At 42.4% G+C, this 19,958-nt stretch overlaps 1 protein-coding gene across 1 annotated transcript in view; it reads right to left on the reverse strand.

Annotated features, from left to right (window-relative positions):
- Positions 1 to 19,958, reverse strand: part of MYH10 (myosin heavy chain 10) — a 172,105-nt gene that overhangs the window by 126,485 nt on the left and 25,662 nt on the right. Inside the window, 1 exon segment of the mRNA XM_036269900.1 lies at positions 17,381 to 17,408. Within this exon segment, the coding sequence (XP_036125793.1) occupies positions 17,381 to 17,408 (28 nt within the window).

Below are 19,958 nucleotides of genomic sequence, written 5' to 3' on the forward strand. Positions count from 1 at the left end.
TGAGGGTTCGATTACCGGTCAATATACTTGGGTTGCAGGTTTGATCACTGGCCCTGGTTGGAGTGAGTGTGAGAGGCAACCAATTGATGTGTCTCTCTCACATCGATATTTCTCTTTTTCTCCCCACCCCTCACTCTCTTTAAAAATCAATGGAAAAAATATCCTTGAGTGAGGATTACAAAAAAAACAACAAGAACAACAAAAACAGGTGGAATTTGAAATTTTGGGTTAAATAATACTAATATATATGCTATTTTTAGGAGAAATGATGTCTTCATCTCTGGCTTTTAAGTAATTTTGTACTTTTCTAAGTTCAAAACAAACAAGGACCATTTGTCTTATTCATCTTTAAAATCATAGTGCCTCGCATAGTAAATGCTGTTGAATACACGAATATAGGTCCTACACATGTTTTGTTAACTTTATTCCTAGGTCTTTGAAACACTTTTTGTTCCTGTCATTAATGTTCCTTTCATCACCATTCTATTTTCTACCTGGCTACCACTGGTACATAGATAAGGTAATAATTTTCATTCATTCATTCATTCCACAAATATTTACAAGTCAACTTCTATGGGTTGGGCATTCTTCTAAGTGCTAAAGATACAGCTGAGAAAAAAAATCTATGTCCTTATGGAGCTCAAGTTTAGAAGAGACAAGATAAACAAGAAAAATCAGATGATTACAGGATGTGAGGAATGCCACAAAGGACCCCTCCGCGCACACGTGAGGGTCAGGGAAGAGCTTCCTGGAAGACGTGAAGGAACTAGCAAGTGATGAGCTGGGGGCAGTGTTCAGGCCGATGGAAAAACAAACACAGAAGCCCCAAAGCAAGAAAAGGCTTGGCATATTCCAGGAGCCAGCTGCTGTGGGTAGGATTTGATATAACTAACCAGCTAGGCAGAGACGGGCAGGAGACACTCAGGAGGTAGGAGCAGGGTGGATGTGATGTACCCAGGAGTCATGGAAAGAATGCATTTTACTTGAGTGTAATTTCTTAAAGCTATGGTAGTGGTTTTCTCTGTTTTGTTCTTCACTTTATTCAAAATACTTAGTGTTTCAAGGTTAATCATGATGTTGGCTGTCGGTTTCAAATATGTTTATTATGCTAAGAAACAAGCCTCTCATTTAAACTGATTATGACTTATCTTGAGAACAGTATGATTGTGACTTTTCAGCTACCCCCCCCCAACAATTGTTTATGAACTCTGATACAGTCTGAAGTAACTTTGCTACAGAAAATACTGTTTCAAAGTTATATGTATGCCAACGACTTACTGCTGAGTTACCAAGAGGGGAGATGATAAGCCTTATAGTCTCCATCTTAAAATGGACACTAAGGTTGTTGTGAAGAAAAAGTACAGTCCATCTAACGCACATAATTAGTATTCGATAAACATTACCACTATTGGCCCCTCAACTGTTCATCCACCATGTGAGGTCATTTGAATTACTAAACTCTAAATGACTTTATGAATCAATAGTGTAAAAGTGTGTGCTATGGTGTCAAAATGACCTGCCTGGACTCGAATCCCACCTACCACTTCCTGGCCATGGGGCTTTGGGTAAGTTACTTAGCTCTTTGAGCCTCAGTTTATAATCCTTTAAAATGAGATCAAGTTACTTCCTAGGACTGAGATAATGCATGTAAGGAGCCTAGCATTGCACCTGGCCAAAGACTCACAATAAATGACTGCAGTAGTAGCAGTAATAGCTATGATGATGATCAATAATGATGATGATAAAGATATTAACAGAAGTTTTACAAAAACCTCTGATTTGAAGATGAAAGAGGCGGCAGATCAAAGCAATAAATTTCTTAGAAAAATATTTTTAAAAAGGGCAATGGTACACCTGTCCCAGATGGAAGCAAAGAAAATAAAGCAGCCCTGGCCAGGTGGCTCAGTTGGTTGGAGCATCGTCCCATGCACCAAAAGGCTGCAGGTTTGATTCCTGGTCAGGGCATATACCTACGTTGTGGGTTCAATCCCTTGTCAATGAGCATACAAGAGGCATGTACAGGGCACAACTGATGTTTTTTTCTCTCTCTAAAATTAATGGAGACATATCTTTGGGTGAGAATTTTATAAAAGAAGAAAAAAGAATATAAAGCAGCCAACAAAAGTACAGGGAAAGGGAGCCAAAAAGAAAGCTCAGCAGACTCCTCTGGCAGAAAATTAGGAGAATCCTAAAAGGAGAACAGGACCAGATCTCAAAGAGGAGGATGACAAAGGGAATCTGACCTCATTTCCACCACAACACACGATCTGCTGATCCAATGGTGCTCTGCTGTGGGTGACTGCCTGTTTCAGTGCTGGTCTCCGTGGTACAAGGGCAAGGTTAACAGGAGAACAAAACAAGGAGGTGTCCTGTGTCTGCTGCAGCACTTTCAGACATCAAAGATCAGGAGTTTCTAATCTGAAGGTATTTGTGTTTGCTAGAAAGGTCTGTGGCTTTCACTGGCTTCTCAAAGGGATGTGCAATCCAGAACAAAAGCATAAAAAACAAGAGCAGAAAGAAGCAGTGAAGCAGATTATTTATGAGGGATCAATTACGGAATCTCTCTCTGAATCCCTCTGGACCATGGGTATTTCCCCAATGAGAAACCCCTTTCCCAGATCTTAATTCATTTTGTTTTTATTCTCTCTGGCTATTTGTAATATCAAATTCAGTCTAGCTTCAAAAATATTCTTTGCCTGCCCTGGCTGGGTGGCTTAGTTGCTTGCAGGGTCATCCATACACTAAAAGTTTGAGGGTTCAATCCCCAGTCGGGGTGTGTACAGGAGGCAACCAATTGATGTTTCTCTCTTTCTCTCTCTTCCTTCCTCTCTAAAATCAATAATAAACTTCCTTGGGTGAGGACAAACACAAACAAAATCAGAACACCCTTGCCTAATGTTCTTTAGATAACTTCAATTTGAAAAACAATATATATATATACACACACACATATATATATACACACACATATATACACATATATGTTTATATATGTAAAAATAAAACATTAGTCAATTTCTTATCATTTCAAAACTGTTAGTAAGTCACCTACTAGGAAATTTTATGATCGAGATAGGCTTGGGTTCAAGTTGTCCATCACACACGTAAATGGGGGCAGGGGTACTGCAAAGACTAATGGAGGTATTTGCAAAGATGTCAGTTCCCTTTCCTGGCAGATCTGCCTAGAACATTTTACACTTAGAATTACAAGTTGATTTGCATACTCCCCCCCCCCCCCGCAAAAAATATAGCCATCATTGACACACAGCTACAATAACCTAAAAATCACCATAGTTTAAAGAGTTGAGGACACCTACCCCTGGCCGCTTTGGCTCAGTGGTTAGAGTGTTGGCCTGTGGACCAAAGGATCCCAGGTTCAATTCCAGCCAAGGGCATATACCTCGGTTGTGGTTCATCCCCGGCCCCGGATGGGGTTGTGTGGGTGGCAACTAGTCGATGGTGTCTCTCTCACATTGATGTTTTTCTCTCTCTCTCCCTCCCACTCTGTCTGAAGATAAATGTAAAAATATCCTTGGGTGAGGATTAAAATAAACAAACAAACAAACAAACAAACAAGTAAGTAAAAAAGACTTGGGGACATTAAAAGGGTCATTGAAAAGCAAACTGAGGTCTAGAAAACTGTCTGACTTATGTTCATAGGGTAGTTCACAGTAGAGTTAGGACAAGAAAGAATAGCAGATTCCTGTCTGACAACGTAATGATATTTCAATTACATCACACTGTTGCCTTAGCTATTTTTTTAAGATTTCATTTTTTTTTTTACAGCAGTTTTAGGTTTCAACACAACTTAAAGGAAGATTTCCCATATACCCCTGTCCCTCCCCATCCCCACAGGCCCCATGTGCACAGCCTCCTCCACTCTCTACATCCCTCACCAGAACGGCACATTTTTTTAAAACCAGGATGAGATCATAGTTAACATTAGGGTTGACTCTAAGTGTTGTACATTCTATGGGTTTGGACAAATGTATAATGACCGTATCAACTATTACAGTATCACACGAGTGTTTTCACTTCCCTAAAAATCCTCTGTGCTCTGACAATTCACCCCCTGCCCCTGCTATCACTGATCATCTTACTATTTCCCTAGTTTTCCTTTTACCAGAATGTCATATAGGTGGAAGCATATAGTATGCAGCCTTCTCAGATTGGCTTTTTTCACTTAGTAATTTGCATATAAGTTTCCTCCATGTCTTTTCATGGCTTCGTGGCTCACTTCTTTTTAGCACTGAATGTCTGGATGTACCACAGTTTATTTATTCATTCACCTACTGAAGGACATCTTGGTTGCTTCCGAGTTTTGGCAATTATGAGCAAAACTGCTATAAACTTTTCAGTGCAGGTTTTTGTGTAGACTTAAGTTTTCAGCTCCTTTAGGTAAATACCATGCAGCTGGACTTCTGAATTATATCATAAGAGTATGTTTAGTTTTGTAAGAAATACAAACTGTCTTTCAAGTGGCTGGACCATTTTGCATTCCTACCAGCCATAAACAAGAGTTCCTGCTGCTCCGCACCTCACCGGCACTTGCTGTCAATGATTCTGATTTCGGCCATTCTCGTGGGTGTGTAGTGATGATGATACATGAAGTGAAACATCTTTTCATAGGCTCTTTGCCATCTGCATATTACTTTGGTGAGGTGTCTGGTCATTTTTAAAAATTAGTGTTTTTCTTGTTGTTGAATTTTAAGAGTTCTTTGTACCTTTTGGATAACAGTCTTTTATAAGATGTTACCTTCTGCAAATACTTTCTCCCAATCTGTGGCTTATCTTCTCATTCTCTTGACAATGTCTTTTGCAGAGCTGTTTTTAATTTTAATGAAGTCCAGCTTATCAATTATTTCTTTCATGGAACGTGTCTTTGGTGTTGTATCTAAAAAGGCATCTAGGTTTTCTCCTATGTTAACTTCTAGAAGTCATAGTTTTGTAGTTTACATTTAGGTCTATGACCCATTCTGAGCTCATTTTTATGAAGGGTATAAGGTCTGGGTTTAGATTATTTATTTATTTATTAATTTGATCATTCAGTAGGTTTTATTTAATAGGCAGAGTGGTTGACAGGAAAATGACTTTCTTGTTAATGAAGTTTTTTAAACTAAAGGAATGTGTAACTGCATTTGGTCTCTTGATCTAGCCATTTATTTATTTTTTAATTTATTTTTATTAATTAATTTTTGTTACAGATGTTTCTCCTTTTCCCCCCACTGATTCCCCCCTTCCCCTCCCTCCCTGCCCTGTCCCCAGCTTTGTTGTCCATGTCCACTGTTCATGCACACATGCATATAAGTTCTGTGGTTTATCTCTCCCCCACCACCTCCTCTTCTGGGGATTGTCAGTCTGTACCCCACTTCCACGTCTCTGGGACTACCACATTCCTCAGACTGTTATGTTCATTATATTCCACAAATAAGTGAGATAATATGATATTTGTCTTTCTCTGTTTGGCCTGTTTCACTTAGGATGATACTTTCCAGGTCCCTCCATGTAGTCTCAAAGGATAAGAGATCTTTCTTTCTTAGAGCTGCGTAGTACTCCATTGTGTATATGTACCACTGCTTTTTTATCCATTCGTCTACTGATGGACACTTGGGCTGTTTCCAGATCTTAGCTATTGTAAATAGTGGTGCTACAAACATGGGGGTACATATATTCTTTCTGATTGGTGTTTCAGGCTTCTTAGGATATATTCCTAGAAGTGGGATCACTGGGTCAAATGGAAGTTCAATTTTTAATTTTTTGAGGTAACACCATATTGTTTTCCATAATGGCTGCACCAGGCTGCATTCCCACCAGCAGTGCACTAGAGTCCCTTTTTCTCCACACCCTCGCCAACACTTGTTGTTTGATGATTTGTTGATGGTGGCCATTCCGACAGGTGTGAGGTGATACTTCATTGTTGTTTTATTATTATTATTATTTTTTCCATTTTTTGTTCAGGTAGAGTGGGAGGGAGAGAGAGAAACATCGATGTGAAAGGAACACATCGAGTGGCTGCCACCCGCACAACCGACCAGGGCCGGGGACAAACTGCAACCGAGGTACGCGCCCTTAGCGGGAACCAAACCCGGGTCTCTCAGGACCGCAGGCCGACGCTCTAACCGCTGAGCCAAACCGGCCAGGGCTTTTATTTATTTATTTATTTTTCCATTTTTTGTTCAGGTAGAGTGGGAGGGAGGGAGAGGAACAGAGAGAGAGAGAGAAACATCGATGTGAAAGGAACACATCGAGTCTTCATTGTTGTTTTAATATGCATCTCTCTGATGATTAATGATGTTGAGCATTTCTTCATATGTCTCTTAGCCATTTGTATGTCCTGTTTGGGGAGGTGTCTATTTAGTCCCTCTGCCCATTTTTTAATTGGGTTCTTTGTTTTCCTTTTGTGGAGTTGTATGAGCACTCTATACATATTGGAAATTAACCCCTTATCTGATATATCATTGGCAATTATGCTCTCCCAAACAGTGGGTAGCCTTTCCGTTTTGATGATTGTATCTTTCGCAGTGCAGAAGCTTTTGAGTTTGATGTAGTCCCATGTATTCATTTTCTCCTTTGTTTCTATTGCCTTAGGTGATGTATCAGTGAAAATTCTGCTGCGTATGATATCTGAAATTTTGTTGCCTACAGTTTCTTCTAGGATTTTTATGGGTTCATGAGTCACATTTAAGTACAATGATACCTCGGTTCTCGAACGCCTCGACTTTCGACCAAATCGGTATTCGACCAGGAGATTCGAGAAACTTTTGTCTTAGAATCCGAACAAATATTTGGAACTCGAACTTCCGAGATGAGCCGAGTTGAGCCGAATGGCGTTCATTCGGCCCAGCGCGCCTTGCTTGCGGCATCAGTGTGAGTGCAGAGAGAGAGTCACGCTTTGTGGAGTCACGCTTTACACTGAATTTAACCCTTAGACATACTGTACACTTTTATTTCTTGTTGAGACTTATGTTTTTCTACATATTATATACAAATTAGGCCAGTAAATAGGCATTTTCTGGGGCTTGGAACGAATTAATCCAGTTTCCATTATTTCCTATTGGGTTTCATTGCTTCGGTTCTCGAACAATTTGGTTCTCGACCGTCCTCCTGGAACGAATTATGTTCGAGAACTGAGGTATCACTGTATTTTATCCATTTTGAGTTTATTCTTGTGTAGGGTGTAAGTTGATGGTCTAGTTTCATTTTTCTGCATGTAGCTGTCCAATTTTCCCAGCACCATTTATTAAAGAGGCTGTCCTTACTCCACTGTATGCTCTTGCCTCCTTTGTCAAATATTAATTGAGCATATTGCCTTGGGTCCATTTCTGGGTTCTCTAGATTCTTTTTTTCAGATGTGCGGTTGTTCCAGCACCACTTGTTAAAGAGACCATCTTTGCTCCATTGTATTGCCTTTGATCCTTTGTCAAAGATCAGCTGACTTACATTTACAGACTCTATTTATGGGCTGCCTTAGGTATTTAATCAACTCTATTGATTTCATTATCTTAACACTTTTAAGGCATATTACTGATAGCAAGAACCAACTGTTATAATTCCAGATTGGCTTGGTCATCACCATTTAATGTAATATTTGTATGCAATAGATAAAATTCCTTAACAAAATAAATCAATTGTCACATCCTGATAGAAGGCTGAAGTAACCACTGTTGTCGCGTTATATTTAAATATACTTTAGCCCTGGTCAGTTTTGCTCAGCAGTTAGAGCATTGGCCCATAGACCAGAGAGGACTGGGTTCAGTTCCCACTAAGGGCACGTACCTCGGTTGCAGTATGTCCCCGGCCCCAATTGGGGTTGTGTGGGTGGCAGTCACTTGATGTGTCTCTCTCACATTGATGTTTCTCTCTCTCTCCCTCCCTCCCTTCCTCCCTCCCTCCCTCCCTCCCTCCCTCCCTCCCTCCCTCCCTCTCTATCTGAAGATAAATGCAAAAATGTCCTCGGGTAAGAATACACACACACACACGCTCACACACACACACACACTTTAAAGGGAAAAAATGTGAGTTAATCAGAAGTTAGTCATAAAATGTAAACCAAGTATTCTTTAAAGGGGAGCCTAGACAACAAAGTAAATTCCTCACCAAGAGTGACTGCTTTTTGAATTTTTAATTCTAAGGAGAAGGAAAGTCAGCAAGGATTATACTCTTAACAGAATTTCACTTCCAAGTAGATGGAGGGCATGTGTGGAAGACTTTGCTCTCTGAGGATACAGGAAATCCTGAGTGTCTTCACCAAAGAACTTGTCAGGATACCAGAATATGACTGTGCAGGGGCCTGGATCGTGAAGTGGGAGCTCTCGCTGCCTGGCCTGAGTCTGCAGAAATAAAGGCTAGTTGGGGAGTTGTAGGCAAATGAAGCCAGAGGGTAAATTACATGTTCATCATCTGAGGGAGAAAAAGTAAATTAGAGAGTAAATGCCTAAAAAAGTAAAGCTTAAACAGAAGCTGTCAAACTACTTAACGTTGCTTCCAACTGTACTTTTCTTTGTGATACTATGCAAACATACGTACTTAGTATAAAATAACTACTAAATAAAATTGACTAAAAATTATTCTCATACAGAAAACTTGCTTAGGTTGGCTGTGGACTAAATTTAAGACTCTAGTTATATACTCTTAGAGTCCTTTAAAAAAAAAACAACCCCACAATTTTAAAAAATTGATTTGAGAGAGAGAAATATCGATTTGTTGTTCCACTTATTATGCATTCACTGGTAGATTCCTGTATGTGCCCTGACCCAGGATTGAACCTGTAACCTTGGTGTATTGGGAGGACGCTCACCAACTGAGTTACTGGGCCAGGGCTTAGAGTTCTTTATTTGGTGGGTTCTCAAAGGCAAACCTGAACATAAAATATTTTCTTAAACCTAGGATACATTGTTTCATTTTCATATTTCTCAAGTCACAATGTAGCTTTATAATAGATATAAACACAAAACGCTATTATTAAATATCATAGCCAGAGGTATCTAAGAATTAAGACAATGTGGTGATGCTAAAAGAAGTGAGGGTGGGGATTCGCTGGAAGGATACAGGAGGGAACTTTCTGGGGTGATGGTACTAGTAATGTTCTCTATCTTGATAGGGGTTTAGGTTACACAAATAACTCAGCACATGTACACTTAAGGTTTGTGCATTTCATTATATGTAAATTGTCTCAAAAGACAAAGATGTAAATTCTGGACTTTAATGTTATATATGCTGAAGTTATTTAAGGGGAAGCATATTGATATCTACAATTTAACCTGAAATACATCAAATTAAGGGATTAATAGCCCATCAAAGTGATATGAAAACTTAAACTGAAAACATTTGAACAATCAGCAGCCGCAGAAAGAAACATTATCTATCTAACCTTAGCAGAACCTCCTGAAAATATGGCCGCCATTGACCGCCACCCCAGGCAGTGTCCTGCCCCAACAGACTGACCCTTCGCACCAAGAAGTATCGATTCAGCTGTCTACTACATCACAAAGCCGAACAGAACCTCCACACTTCCCCTGGAAGCCCTGATCCTCCCACTCTCCCCTGTTTGCTAAAGTTTCGTGTAGTTTATAAGCCTTTTATTTCTGGTTATTCAGCAACTCACTCTTCACCAGCGCATATAAATAAACGTTGTCTTTTCTCTGGTTATTCTGTCTGTTGTCAGTTAATCTGCAGACCCCCCAACCACTGGACCCAAACTGGACAAGTTAGTTTTCTTCCCAACACAAACAATAAAGTGGTTTGATGGAGGACAGATAGAGGAATGAACAGATTAATGTATAATAAAGCAAGTACAGAACAATATTACTAGTAGAATCTAGGTGGTGGGTACAGGGGTCCTGACTGAAAAGTTCTTACAACTTTGATTTTTTTTAAAAAATATGTTTTTATTGATTTTTTAGAGAGGAAAGAAGGGAGAGAGATAGAAGCATCGATGTGACAGAGAAACATCAGTCGGCTGCCTCCTGCACACCCCCTGCTGGGAATCTAGCCTGCAACCGGGCATGTGTCCTGACCAGGAATCCAACTGGGACCTCTTAGTCCATGGGACAACACTCAATCCACTGACCACATTGGCCGGGCACAGCTTTGCTTTATGTAAAAATATAAATAAGATGTTCAGAAAAGTTGAAAGAAATAAGAAGAAAGAAAAGAAGGAAAGGGAGAGAGGAAGGGAGGGGAAACAAAACAAACATGGTACTTGTGCCCAAGAGATAACCAGCTGCTAAGGAGATCTACCTCGTAAATCCAAGCCTATCAACTGACGACAAACATCAGTCTTCTAAAATGAAGATAACCATCTAATTACAAGTGCTAGTGATAGGGGGAAGGGCACGTAATAGGAAAAGGACCACAGTTGTTTAATGATTATTCACCTTACTGACTAAAGATAAGAGGTTTCTTACAGACCCTGGGAAACTGGAGGATGTGCTGCAAGAGGACACGCAGGGTTGTAAGAAGATAAGATGCCTTAGAGCCTGGACAGCCCATTACTCAGAAAAGAAAATACATTCTGAGAACAGACAAAGGACAGGACACACTCTGACTTGGGTGCTGTGCCTGGACCCTGACCCCTCCAGGAGTTGGCCTCGGGAATGCTGACCACTCTCCAGTCTCAGGAACAGGCGGAGCTGTTTTAACATCATAGAAAATTAACTACCTTGTTATTGGACTTTAAGATCCCTGAAGGAGACATATGGACCATGGACCCTGCAGCCCTTACTCTGTCCCCAACCCCTTGCATGCAGCCCCTTTCTTGCTTATCTCTGTATAATCAGCCGACTGAGAGGTTCGAGCAGAATTGACGAGATGACCTGCTGCTCTCCCCATACTGCTGGCATTATAGGAATAAATGATCACATGTGATTCAATCTTGTCTCTGCTTAATTTGGCTCAAGTAGTGACAGGCAGCCTCAGACCCACTGTGTCCAGTTTCACTAGTGCCTATAATGGTCACTTTGGTGATGAAAGTAATTAGTGCCCACTAACCTTTTGTTCTGTCAAACAGCAGCTATTCCCTCCCCCAGTGTTTCCTGCTTCCAGACCTTCCAGTCATCAACAATGGTCACCCAAGCTCCCAACTCACTCAATCAAAGAAAGTAGGTACCCTGCCCCTGATTCCCTGCTAACTGTCTGCAGGGCTAACCCTGAAGGTGGGTGACACACAGGTTCTATTGAGCAGAAATATGTAGCTCACTTATGCTCATTTCCTGGGGTGTTTCAGTGACTAGATTCTGGTTAGGACTTTATTAACTCATGCAGTATAATAAAGTTTGCCTGGTTTGTGTCCCTGGTTCCTGGGAGGAAGCCTCTAAGTCCTTGGAATGTCTTTGTTATTCACGTGGGCCCTGACAGTTTATGCAAATGAGGTGACTCACACTGGGCACTTGGCTAGTTCCTGGATGGAACTGGCCAAGCTGAAAGACCACAAGAATGATTAGAGGTTTGGGCAGCTGAACCATGTGATATCAGCCAGATCTCCTGGGAGGGGAGTCGGCTAGAGAGTGAATTCTACCATGTGGCCAGTGATGCAATCAATCATGCCTACATAATAAATCCCAATAAAACTCTGGACTTGGAAGCTTAGGTGAGCTTCCTGGTTGGTGATACCCAAGGATGGGCTGGTGGGAAAGGATGCAGAAGACATGGAAGCCGTGTCTCTGGAACCCTCCCAGACCTCACCCTGTGTCTCTTCTGTTGGCTGGCTCGGAATGGTCACTCCAGAGAATTACTGAATGTGAAGGGGTAGTGGCAACCCCCAAATTTGTGTCATTTTGTCAGGAGTGCCCATGGCCTGGGAACCCGTGCTTGTGGCTGGTGTCTATAGTGCGGGCACCATGTGGAGAAGTGTGCCCTGGGAAGTAAGTGTTAGAATTTCATTGCAACAGGTAATATTTAAAAGACATTTGCAGATCAGGTTCTAAATAAGTGACCTTTTTTTGTTGTTGTTTTGAAGAATCCAAGCTAATGTAATTTTTTTAAAAAGCAAAACGAGCGAGATTATTCTAGAATACAGAATCAAAATTAATAGACAGAAATGCAAGTGAACCTTGACAGGATCATGGATTTTTAAGTTATAAACACATGTTGAGGACTATTACTGGAATTTGAATATGGATTCTATACTAGATGATATTATTGAACCAACATTACCTTTCTTAAGTGTGATACCTTTTTCTTTGTTCTTAGGAGACATCTGCTGAAGTTTTTAGGGGTTACGTGTTTGGATATCTGCAATTGACTTGCAAATGGTGAAAAACAACACCCTGGCAGGTTTAGCTCTGTGGTTAGAGCGCCGGCCCGAGCACCAGAGTCTCGAGTCTGATTCCAGTCAAGAGCACATACCTCGGCTGCGGTTCCATCCCAGACCCTGGCCAGGATCGTGCGGGAGGTAACCAGTCTATGTGTCTCTCTCACATTGATGTTTCTCTCTCTCTCTCCCTCCCACTCTGTCTGACAATAAATGGAAATATACCCTCAAGTGAGGATTAAAACAAACAAGTGCTTGTGTGTGTAGAGAGAGAACTGACAAATTTAAGTGAAGGGTACATGGGCATTTCAACTTTTCAGTAAAATTCAGATTTGAATTCTTTTTAAATAAAAACTTGGGAAAATGCATCAGCAAAGGTAAAAATGAATAAAAATTAGGTGGTAAAAATTTTTAAGTAATTGAAGTGGGGAGATGGGCATATAAGGGTCACATGCTATTCTATTTCTGTGTAGGTTTGCAGTTTCAAAATAAAACGCCTTTTAAAAATAGTATTAGAGTACTATTTTAGAGTACTAGCCGGAGTGGCTCAGTGGACTGAATGTCATCCCATGAACTGAGAGGTCCGGTGGTTTGATTCCTGGTCAGGGCACATGCCCGGGTTGCGGGCTCAATCCCCAGTGGGGGTGTGCAGGAGGCAGCCAATCGATGTCTCTCTTTTACATCGATGTTTCTATCCCTCTCCCTTCTTCTCTAAAACATCAATTTAAAAAATGGTATTAGAAAGGCTTTGCCCTTTGAAAATACATACAGTATCATTAGTTTATAAAACTAATCTATACTTAAGCCTGTTTTCTTGGTTCCTACTTAATTAAGAAATTCATTCTTTTGTTTGAAATGTTATCCATCCATTTCCAAAGTACATATTATTTTCTGCCCCATCCCCACTATTTCCTCTGTACACTGTGCCAGGTGCTCAAGGGATAATTAAAAAGCAATCAAGCCCAGGCCAGTGTGGCTCAGTGGTTGAGCACTGACCCATGCACCAAGAGGTCGCTAGTTTGATTCGTAGTCAGGGCACATGCCCGGTTTCAAGCACCATCCCTAGCAGGGGGCATGCAGGAGGCAACCAATCAATTTTGATGTTTCTCTCTCATCAATGTTTCTATCTCTCTCTTCCTCTCCCTTCCTCTCTCTAAAATAAAAATGTGTATATATATATCTGTTAAAAAAAAAAAAGAGAGCAATTGAGTTAAGTCATAGTTCCTGCCTTGCTGTGTAGGTGTAGCACATAATACGGGTGACCCACGTAAGGATTGCAGTACATATAAAAAAGGACCTGATGAGAGGAAATCAATGTGGATTGGAACTTCTTATATAAGTGGGATTCAAACTGGGTATATTTCCTTCCTGGAGGGAGGAAGAGGCTAAAGGCAAGGAGGTCAGCCAGGATCCACCAAAATGAGCAAGGTAATAGGCCAGGCTAGGACAAGATAGAAAGAAGAAATGTCAAATGAGGTGACTAACTAGAAATGATGGTATAAAAAAGAGGGAGGAGAAAAAGCAGACTGCAAAAGTTTAGCTCTGAAACACAGTATTGATGACAGAAAAAAGGAAATTGGGCGATGTGTCTTATTTGTACAGAAATAAAAGTTAACTCTAAAGCATGTTGAGTTTAAACTGGCATTGATGTCCCATTTCACACTTCACACTCAATACCCATACCACGGTGAGAAAGTTACCTACGTCCCCAGCTTTTTCACTGAACTCTCCCTCCTGGTGGCCTTATTGAACCCTGGAGCTACCCCAGGCAGCTTTCTTGGGGAATCACCACCCTTTCTTCCATATATAAAACCCACAAGCGTCTGGCCAGTGTGGCTCAGTGGTTGAACATCAATCAACCCATGCATCAGGAGGTTGCGGTTTGATTCCCGGTCAGGGCACATGCCCAGGTTGTGGGCCCAATCCCCAGTGGGGGTCATATGGAGGGCATGCAGGAGGCAGCCAGTCAATGTCCTCTCTCATCAATGTTTCTATCTCTCTCTCAAATTAATAAAAAAACAAAACAAAACAAAACAAAAACCCCACATGCACACACACAAGAGTCAGGAAGAAAGTCGGTGGCATCCGTTCACTGTCCATGATGCTGTTTCTAGACCCGGTTGGCATAAAAGCCCCCGCCCCTCCTCCTGATGCCACACAGAGCAGTAGCAGTGGTTCTCACATTTGAATTCATCTTAATCATTAAACACAAAAACCTTCTACTATTATTTCAAGAAAGAAAGCTGTTTTTACTCCAAAGATGTGAAAGACATTATCTCGGAATAAAGAGCGCTCCTCTAAGCATTATGAAGCACTCACGGGAGGCCACAGCTCTCACTTCACTCTTCTGTGTGCTGCCGAGTCCCACTCATTGAATGACATCCATGCCACTTGGCTCCTTGATACCCTCAACTCCAGTGAGCTCCTCCTACTCTCTCCTTCAGTCACCCACTCGTGTAGCCACAGCCTGGGTGCTACCCTCTCACTCTGTGTGGCCCTGTCACCCTGACACTCCAGTAGCCTTAAGATGATCTGTTCTATTTCATCAAGACCTCTAGTTCTTTGACCCATCTACTTCCTCCCTGTCAACTGCCTCCTCTTTGCCCACACCCCATGGTCCACTGGGACACCTTTTCTTGCCAATATCCTCGATGCCTGTGCTCCACTGTCTCCCATTCGCACCCATGTGCAGAAACTGGGGTTGTTCCTCCTTTGGTGGACTGGATCTGTTCCACTCCACACCCTCACGGTGGACTAAGCAATGGCTACTCCCAATGACACTGCGTCCCACACTGCCCCTGGCCATGTCTTGCTGGGAGGGGGACAGCAGTACATGGGACACAAGCAGAAGCAAACAATGGTTACACACTGGAGCTTGCTCTCTCGCTGCTCTTAGAACCCTGTCACAGCGGGCTAGCCAGCTGCAGACCGAGGGGACATGTGGAGAAGAAACCAAGGCACCCAGCCAATAGCCTGCCAGCTCCCAGTAGCCCCAGCAGGTGCCTGCAGATGCAGGAGTGAGCCCAAGTGAGCCAGCTGAGCCCGGCCCAGAGCAGCAGAGCTGCCCAGCTGAACCCAGCCCAGTCCCCGAGAAAGCTGTCCTAAGCCATTAAATGTCAGGGTGGTTTGTTGTTTAGAAAAAGCTCATTTACAAAACCCAGCTAAACACTGCTGGAAGAAATGTTATACAAAAAGTAGATTAGCAGCAGCTATTTCTACCTCTCCTCTCTCTTCAAACCCATCCTGCCTATCAGATAACAGGGAAGAGAGAAACTGTTAGATAAGAACTTTTTCAATTTCCAGCCTCCCCACCCCTACTTACTACCTCGACCTGCCTGCCTCCCTGACCTGTAGGAGTCACATGTCCCCCTGTGCTCTGGATCTCATCGCCCTCCCTGCGCTCCGTTCTGTTTCCTGCCCTCACCTCTCTCTCATCAGCATTTAATCTCTCCCGCCTTAAAAACACCACCAATGCCCTGGCCGGTTTGGCTGAGCAGTTAGAGTGTTGGCCCGTGGCCCAAAGAGTTGCGGGTTCAATTCCAGTCAAGAGCACATACCTCGGCTGCGGTTGTCCTGGGCCCTGGTCGGGGTCTTGCGAGAGGCAACCAATCGATGTATCTCTCTCACGTCAATGTTTCTCTCTCTCTCTCCCCCCCTCCTCTCCCTCCCTTCCACTCTATCTAAAGATAAATGGGGAAAAAATATCCTCGACTGAGGATTAAAAAATAAAAAAATAAAAACATCACCAATGACAGCAGCAAACAGCCTTCATCCGACTACAAGCACACCTTGTTAACGTGCTCCCCTGGTGTTGTTTTCACACACTGAAGAAGACCCTCCACCAGGAAAAGACCTGACCGATCCGCTGCGGTGGTCTGCAGGGGAACCTGCGGTGTCTCCGAGGCAGCCTGTACTACTGTTTTCACTTTCTCAAACTACTTGAAAGTGGCTTGTTGATGTTTTCAAAAAACTTTTTCACTTCCTTTTCATTCTTAACTGCGATCTGGCTTCCACTTTCCTCCCAGCCCATGGCCACCAGCCGCCATGTCCTACTGCTAAGTCCTGTGCACGCGTCCGCATACCTCGCTCCACCTTGGATGATGTGCTGGCCGCCCCCTCTTTCCTGAAACGTCTCTCTCCCCTTGGCTGCTGTGTCGCCACACCCTGCCCTCCTCAGGATTGCATACCCAGCCTTCTCTCCCAACACGTTCTCCTGGGGCATCTCACTCACTGGCACGGCCTCCATCGCCATCCAGGAGGCTGGGGCTCAGATCCACATTTCTGGCATCTTCCTCTCCCCCTCTCTTTCTATCCCACCCCACCCCTCAAGCTCCACATCCACGTATCCAATGGCCCAGGGGACAGCTCCACTTAGATGAGCCGTAGGCACCTCACCGTCAATGGCTCCTCAAACAAACTCATTGTCTTCCACTCCAAATCTGTTCTTTCTCCCACCTTCCCATGTCAGGAAACACCTGGGAATCATCATAACCCCACCTTTGCTCTCAGCTCCTCTTTCTGAGGCGTATAAATCACCACATCCTGGTGAGTCTGTCTCCTGAACTGAACACCACAGAAATTCGTCCACTTTTCTCCAGGTTCATGGCCACTCCCCGACCTGAAGTCACTACTAGCTCGTCTGGATAACTCAACAGCCAGCCTCCGTAATGCTTCCCGTTTTACCTCTTCCTCCAACACATTTTCACACCACAGCCAAACTGATTTTTCTAAAGTACAAATCCGATCATTTCCTTCTGTTGATATTGTTTTATTCGATTCTGACTCTCTAGTACTTAGCACAGTACACATGTATTAATCAATAATGGTTATTGAGTAACATGGATAAATGACTGAAACATTTAATAGGTCAACATTTGGATATACAAACTAAACATGTAAGTTTCACAGATTAACATTACGAATGTGTGAAAAGCCCAGTTTGACAACCAAACAGCAATACCAAATTTAAGCAACTTATATAATCTTAGTCTTAAAATGATAACTACAAGGTTTACATCAAACTCTTAAAAATTACCACTCTACTTTACCCCTCCCTCCATACAAAAAAAATTAATTGCTTTACTTTCCAACAGAATAAAAAACAAATCTGAACATTCAACATTTACTTACGTGCAAAGAATTGACTGGTCCTCACGATCTATAAAACAAAACAAAACAAACAAAAAAAGAGAAAGTGACCATTTGCCTGATTTTTAAAATAATTGATATAATAAAGTTACAGTAACAGCCTATAAAATATCAGTAACTGTACACCTCTCAGGTCATATTAATACTTCCCCACCCCTATTATATTGTCCTAAATCCAGTCAAGTTCATTTAGTCTTTCAACAGAGTCTCTGGGAGTAAACGACAACCTTGGCTTAGAAGACTTTATGTGCCTAGTCAACCTTGATTCTCAAACTCTTCTGCTTGTCAAGTTCAGCTGGGAAGTTCATAACAATGCGCTTCCTGGAGCTCCACCTTTGCTAAATCAGGGGCTGTAGGGATTGAAAAATCCCACTTTAAATACATTCCCTAGGTGATTCTGAGGCAGGGCCAAGTTTAGAAAACCAATGCCTTTCAGAATGGCTTCAAGAATACCCACAACCATTATCAATGTGACCTTGAAGGAGAAAAGAACTAGTGTCACACACTGAGTAGAAAAGAAGGTTGAAGGAGGATAAACATCTATATGAAGCTTAGCCACTCTCAAGTCAAAATGTTATATATATCAAAAATAAGGAAAGATAGCACAATAAAAAAAAAGCCTAACATGATTTTACAGTGATTAATGATTTAAGTATTCAATTTTTCAAATGAAAAGGTGAAATTCAAATCCACATCGATGTGTGGACAAAACCACCAGTGTATGATGTATGATTTCCAACCACTTACGAGCATCACTATCTCTATTTTACAGATGGGAAATGTTCCTGGAGGAGCCCGACCGCTGTGGCTCAGTGGTTGAGTGTTGACCCGTGCACCAAGAGGTTGCCGGTTCAATTCCGGATCAGGACACATGCCCAGGTTGTGGGCCCGATCCCCAGTGGGGGACATGCAGGAGGCGGCCAGTCAATGTTCTCTCTCATTGATGTTTCTGTCTCTCTCTCTCCCTCTCCCTTCCTCTCTCTCAAAAATCAAGGAAGGAAGGAAGGAAGGAAGGAAGGAAGGAAGGAAGGAAGGAAGGAAGGAAGGAAGGAAGAGAAATGTTCCTGGAGGAGGTTAGGCAATCCTCCCAAGTCAAACAGCCACTGAAGGGCAAGAACACTGGGGTGAGAACCAGCTAGGTCTCCTCTAGTGCCTGTTTTCAGCACTACTGACCAGGCTCGCCATTGCTCCGAAAGGCCATGGGGCCTGGCCCAGGTAGCTTTTTTGTCACTCTTATGCTGGGCTTGTTTTCCCTCATCAGGGGCCCAATGAGGATCTCACAATAGTTCAGGCATAAATACATGTCACGAAAGAGAAATAAATAGTTCATTCATTATGTCATACACTTTTCATATAATATTAGTAAAACAAGCAAACCCACTCATATATTCTATGTATAAACTGAGTTATATTACTACCCAGCCCCTCAAGCCTAATTTAATTCCTAATACAGGTATACCTCAGAGATATTGTGGTTCGGTTTCAGACCACCACAATAAAGTGAGTATTGCAATTAAACAAGCTGTAATCTTTTTACTGGTGGAGGCTCATGCCTTCAGTTTGTGAAAAAATGCAACATCTATGAAGCTCAACAATGTGCAATAAAATGAGGTGCACCTATAGCTCCTATCGGTTTTTTCCTTCCTTCTGGGCACCATAGGCACCATTCCTAGTACACAGTTGATGTCTGCCTCCTTTGTTTGTTCATTTCCCAGAGGTCATGCCATATCCTTTCTTCGGCATACTGGGCCCAGATCCACAACTACTTGGGTGTCTCTACGTGTCCTTTTCTGCTCAGCTCGGCTGCATCTCCTCTGGGGAACCTCCCAGACACTCCCTCAGACTCCTCACTGTTTCCTTCTTTGAACCATATTTTTGAGTTAGACAAACAATACTGCCAACTGCCTGACCAGTAGAATGTGCTGCCTGAGATCAGAAACTGTCTTATTTCTTCATTCCCAGAATTAACAGTTAGCCTTGGGCCTGCTGAGAGAACTCAGTGCTAGGTCCACACTGGGCACTGGCAAACTGGCACTGGCAAGACAGCGGGAAGTGGAATCTGTTGTTCTTGCTCCAGCTCTACTGCAAACCGACTACGCATCTGTTAACGAGGCACTGATTCCTTCCTGGTTTCCACCTCTTTACCTATAAAACGAGGTTTTAACAAGTCTTTGCTATTCACTCTAAGTATGAACCGCCAGACCCCTATATGCTTCTGGTCTGAGCAATTTCTATGTCAAGTTTTTTACGGCTTTTGTGAATTTTTACAGATTTAAAGAAACTGAAACACAAAATAATTAACCAAAGTTAACTGCCTCTTCATTCATTCAGAATGGCTATCATCCTGCATCTGTATGTGCCATTATCATTGTCTGAGAGGTGAGACCTACATAACCCCAGTCTACCCTTCAGATCTGCTCCATACCTCATTCCCGCTTTTCACTCCCCCACTCAACCAAAAACAAAACACAGTAACTCTCTTCTACTGAGACTTATCTATTCTGGTTATTTATCTATCTGACTTTGGGCCTCAGTGTCACAATCAACACAATAAGGGGAG

Source organism: Molossus molossus, unplaced genomic scaffold (genome assembly GCF_014108415.1).
Source record: "Molossus molossus isolate mMolMol1 unplaced genomic scaffold, mMolMol1.p scaffold_m16_p_19, whole genome shotgun sequence".
NCBI lineage: Eukaryota > Metazoa > Chordata > Mammalia > Chiroptera > Molossidae > Molossus > Molossus molossus.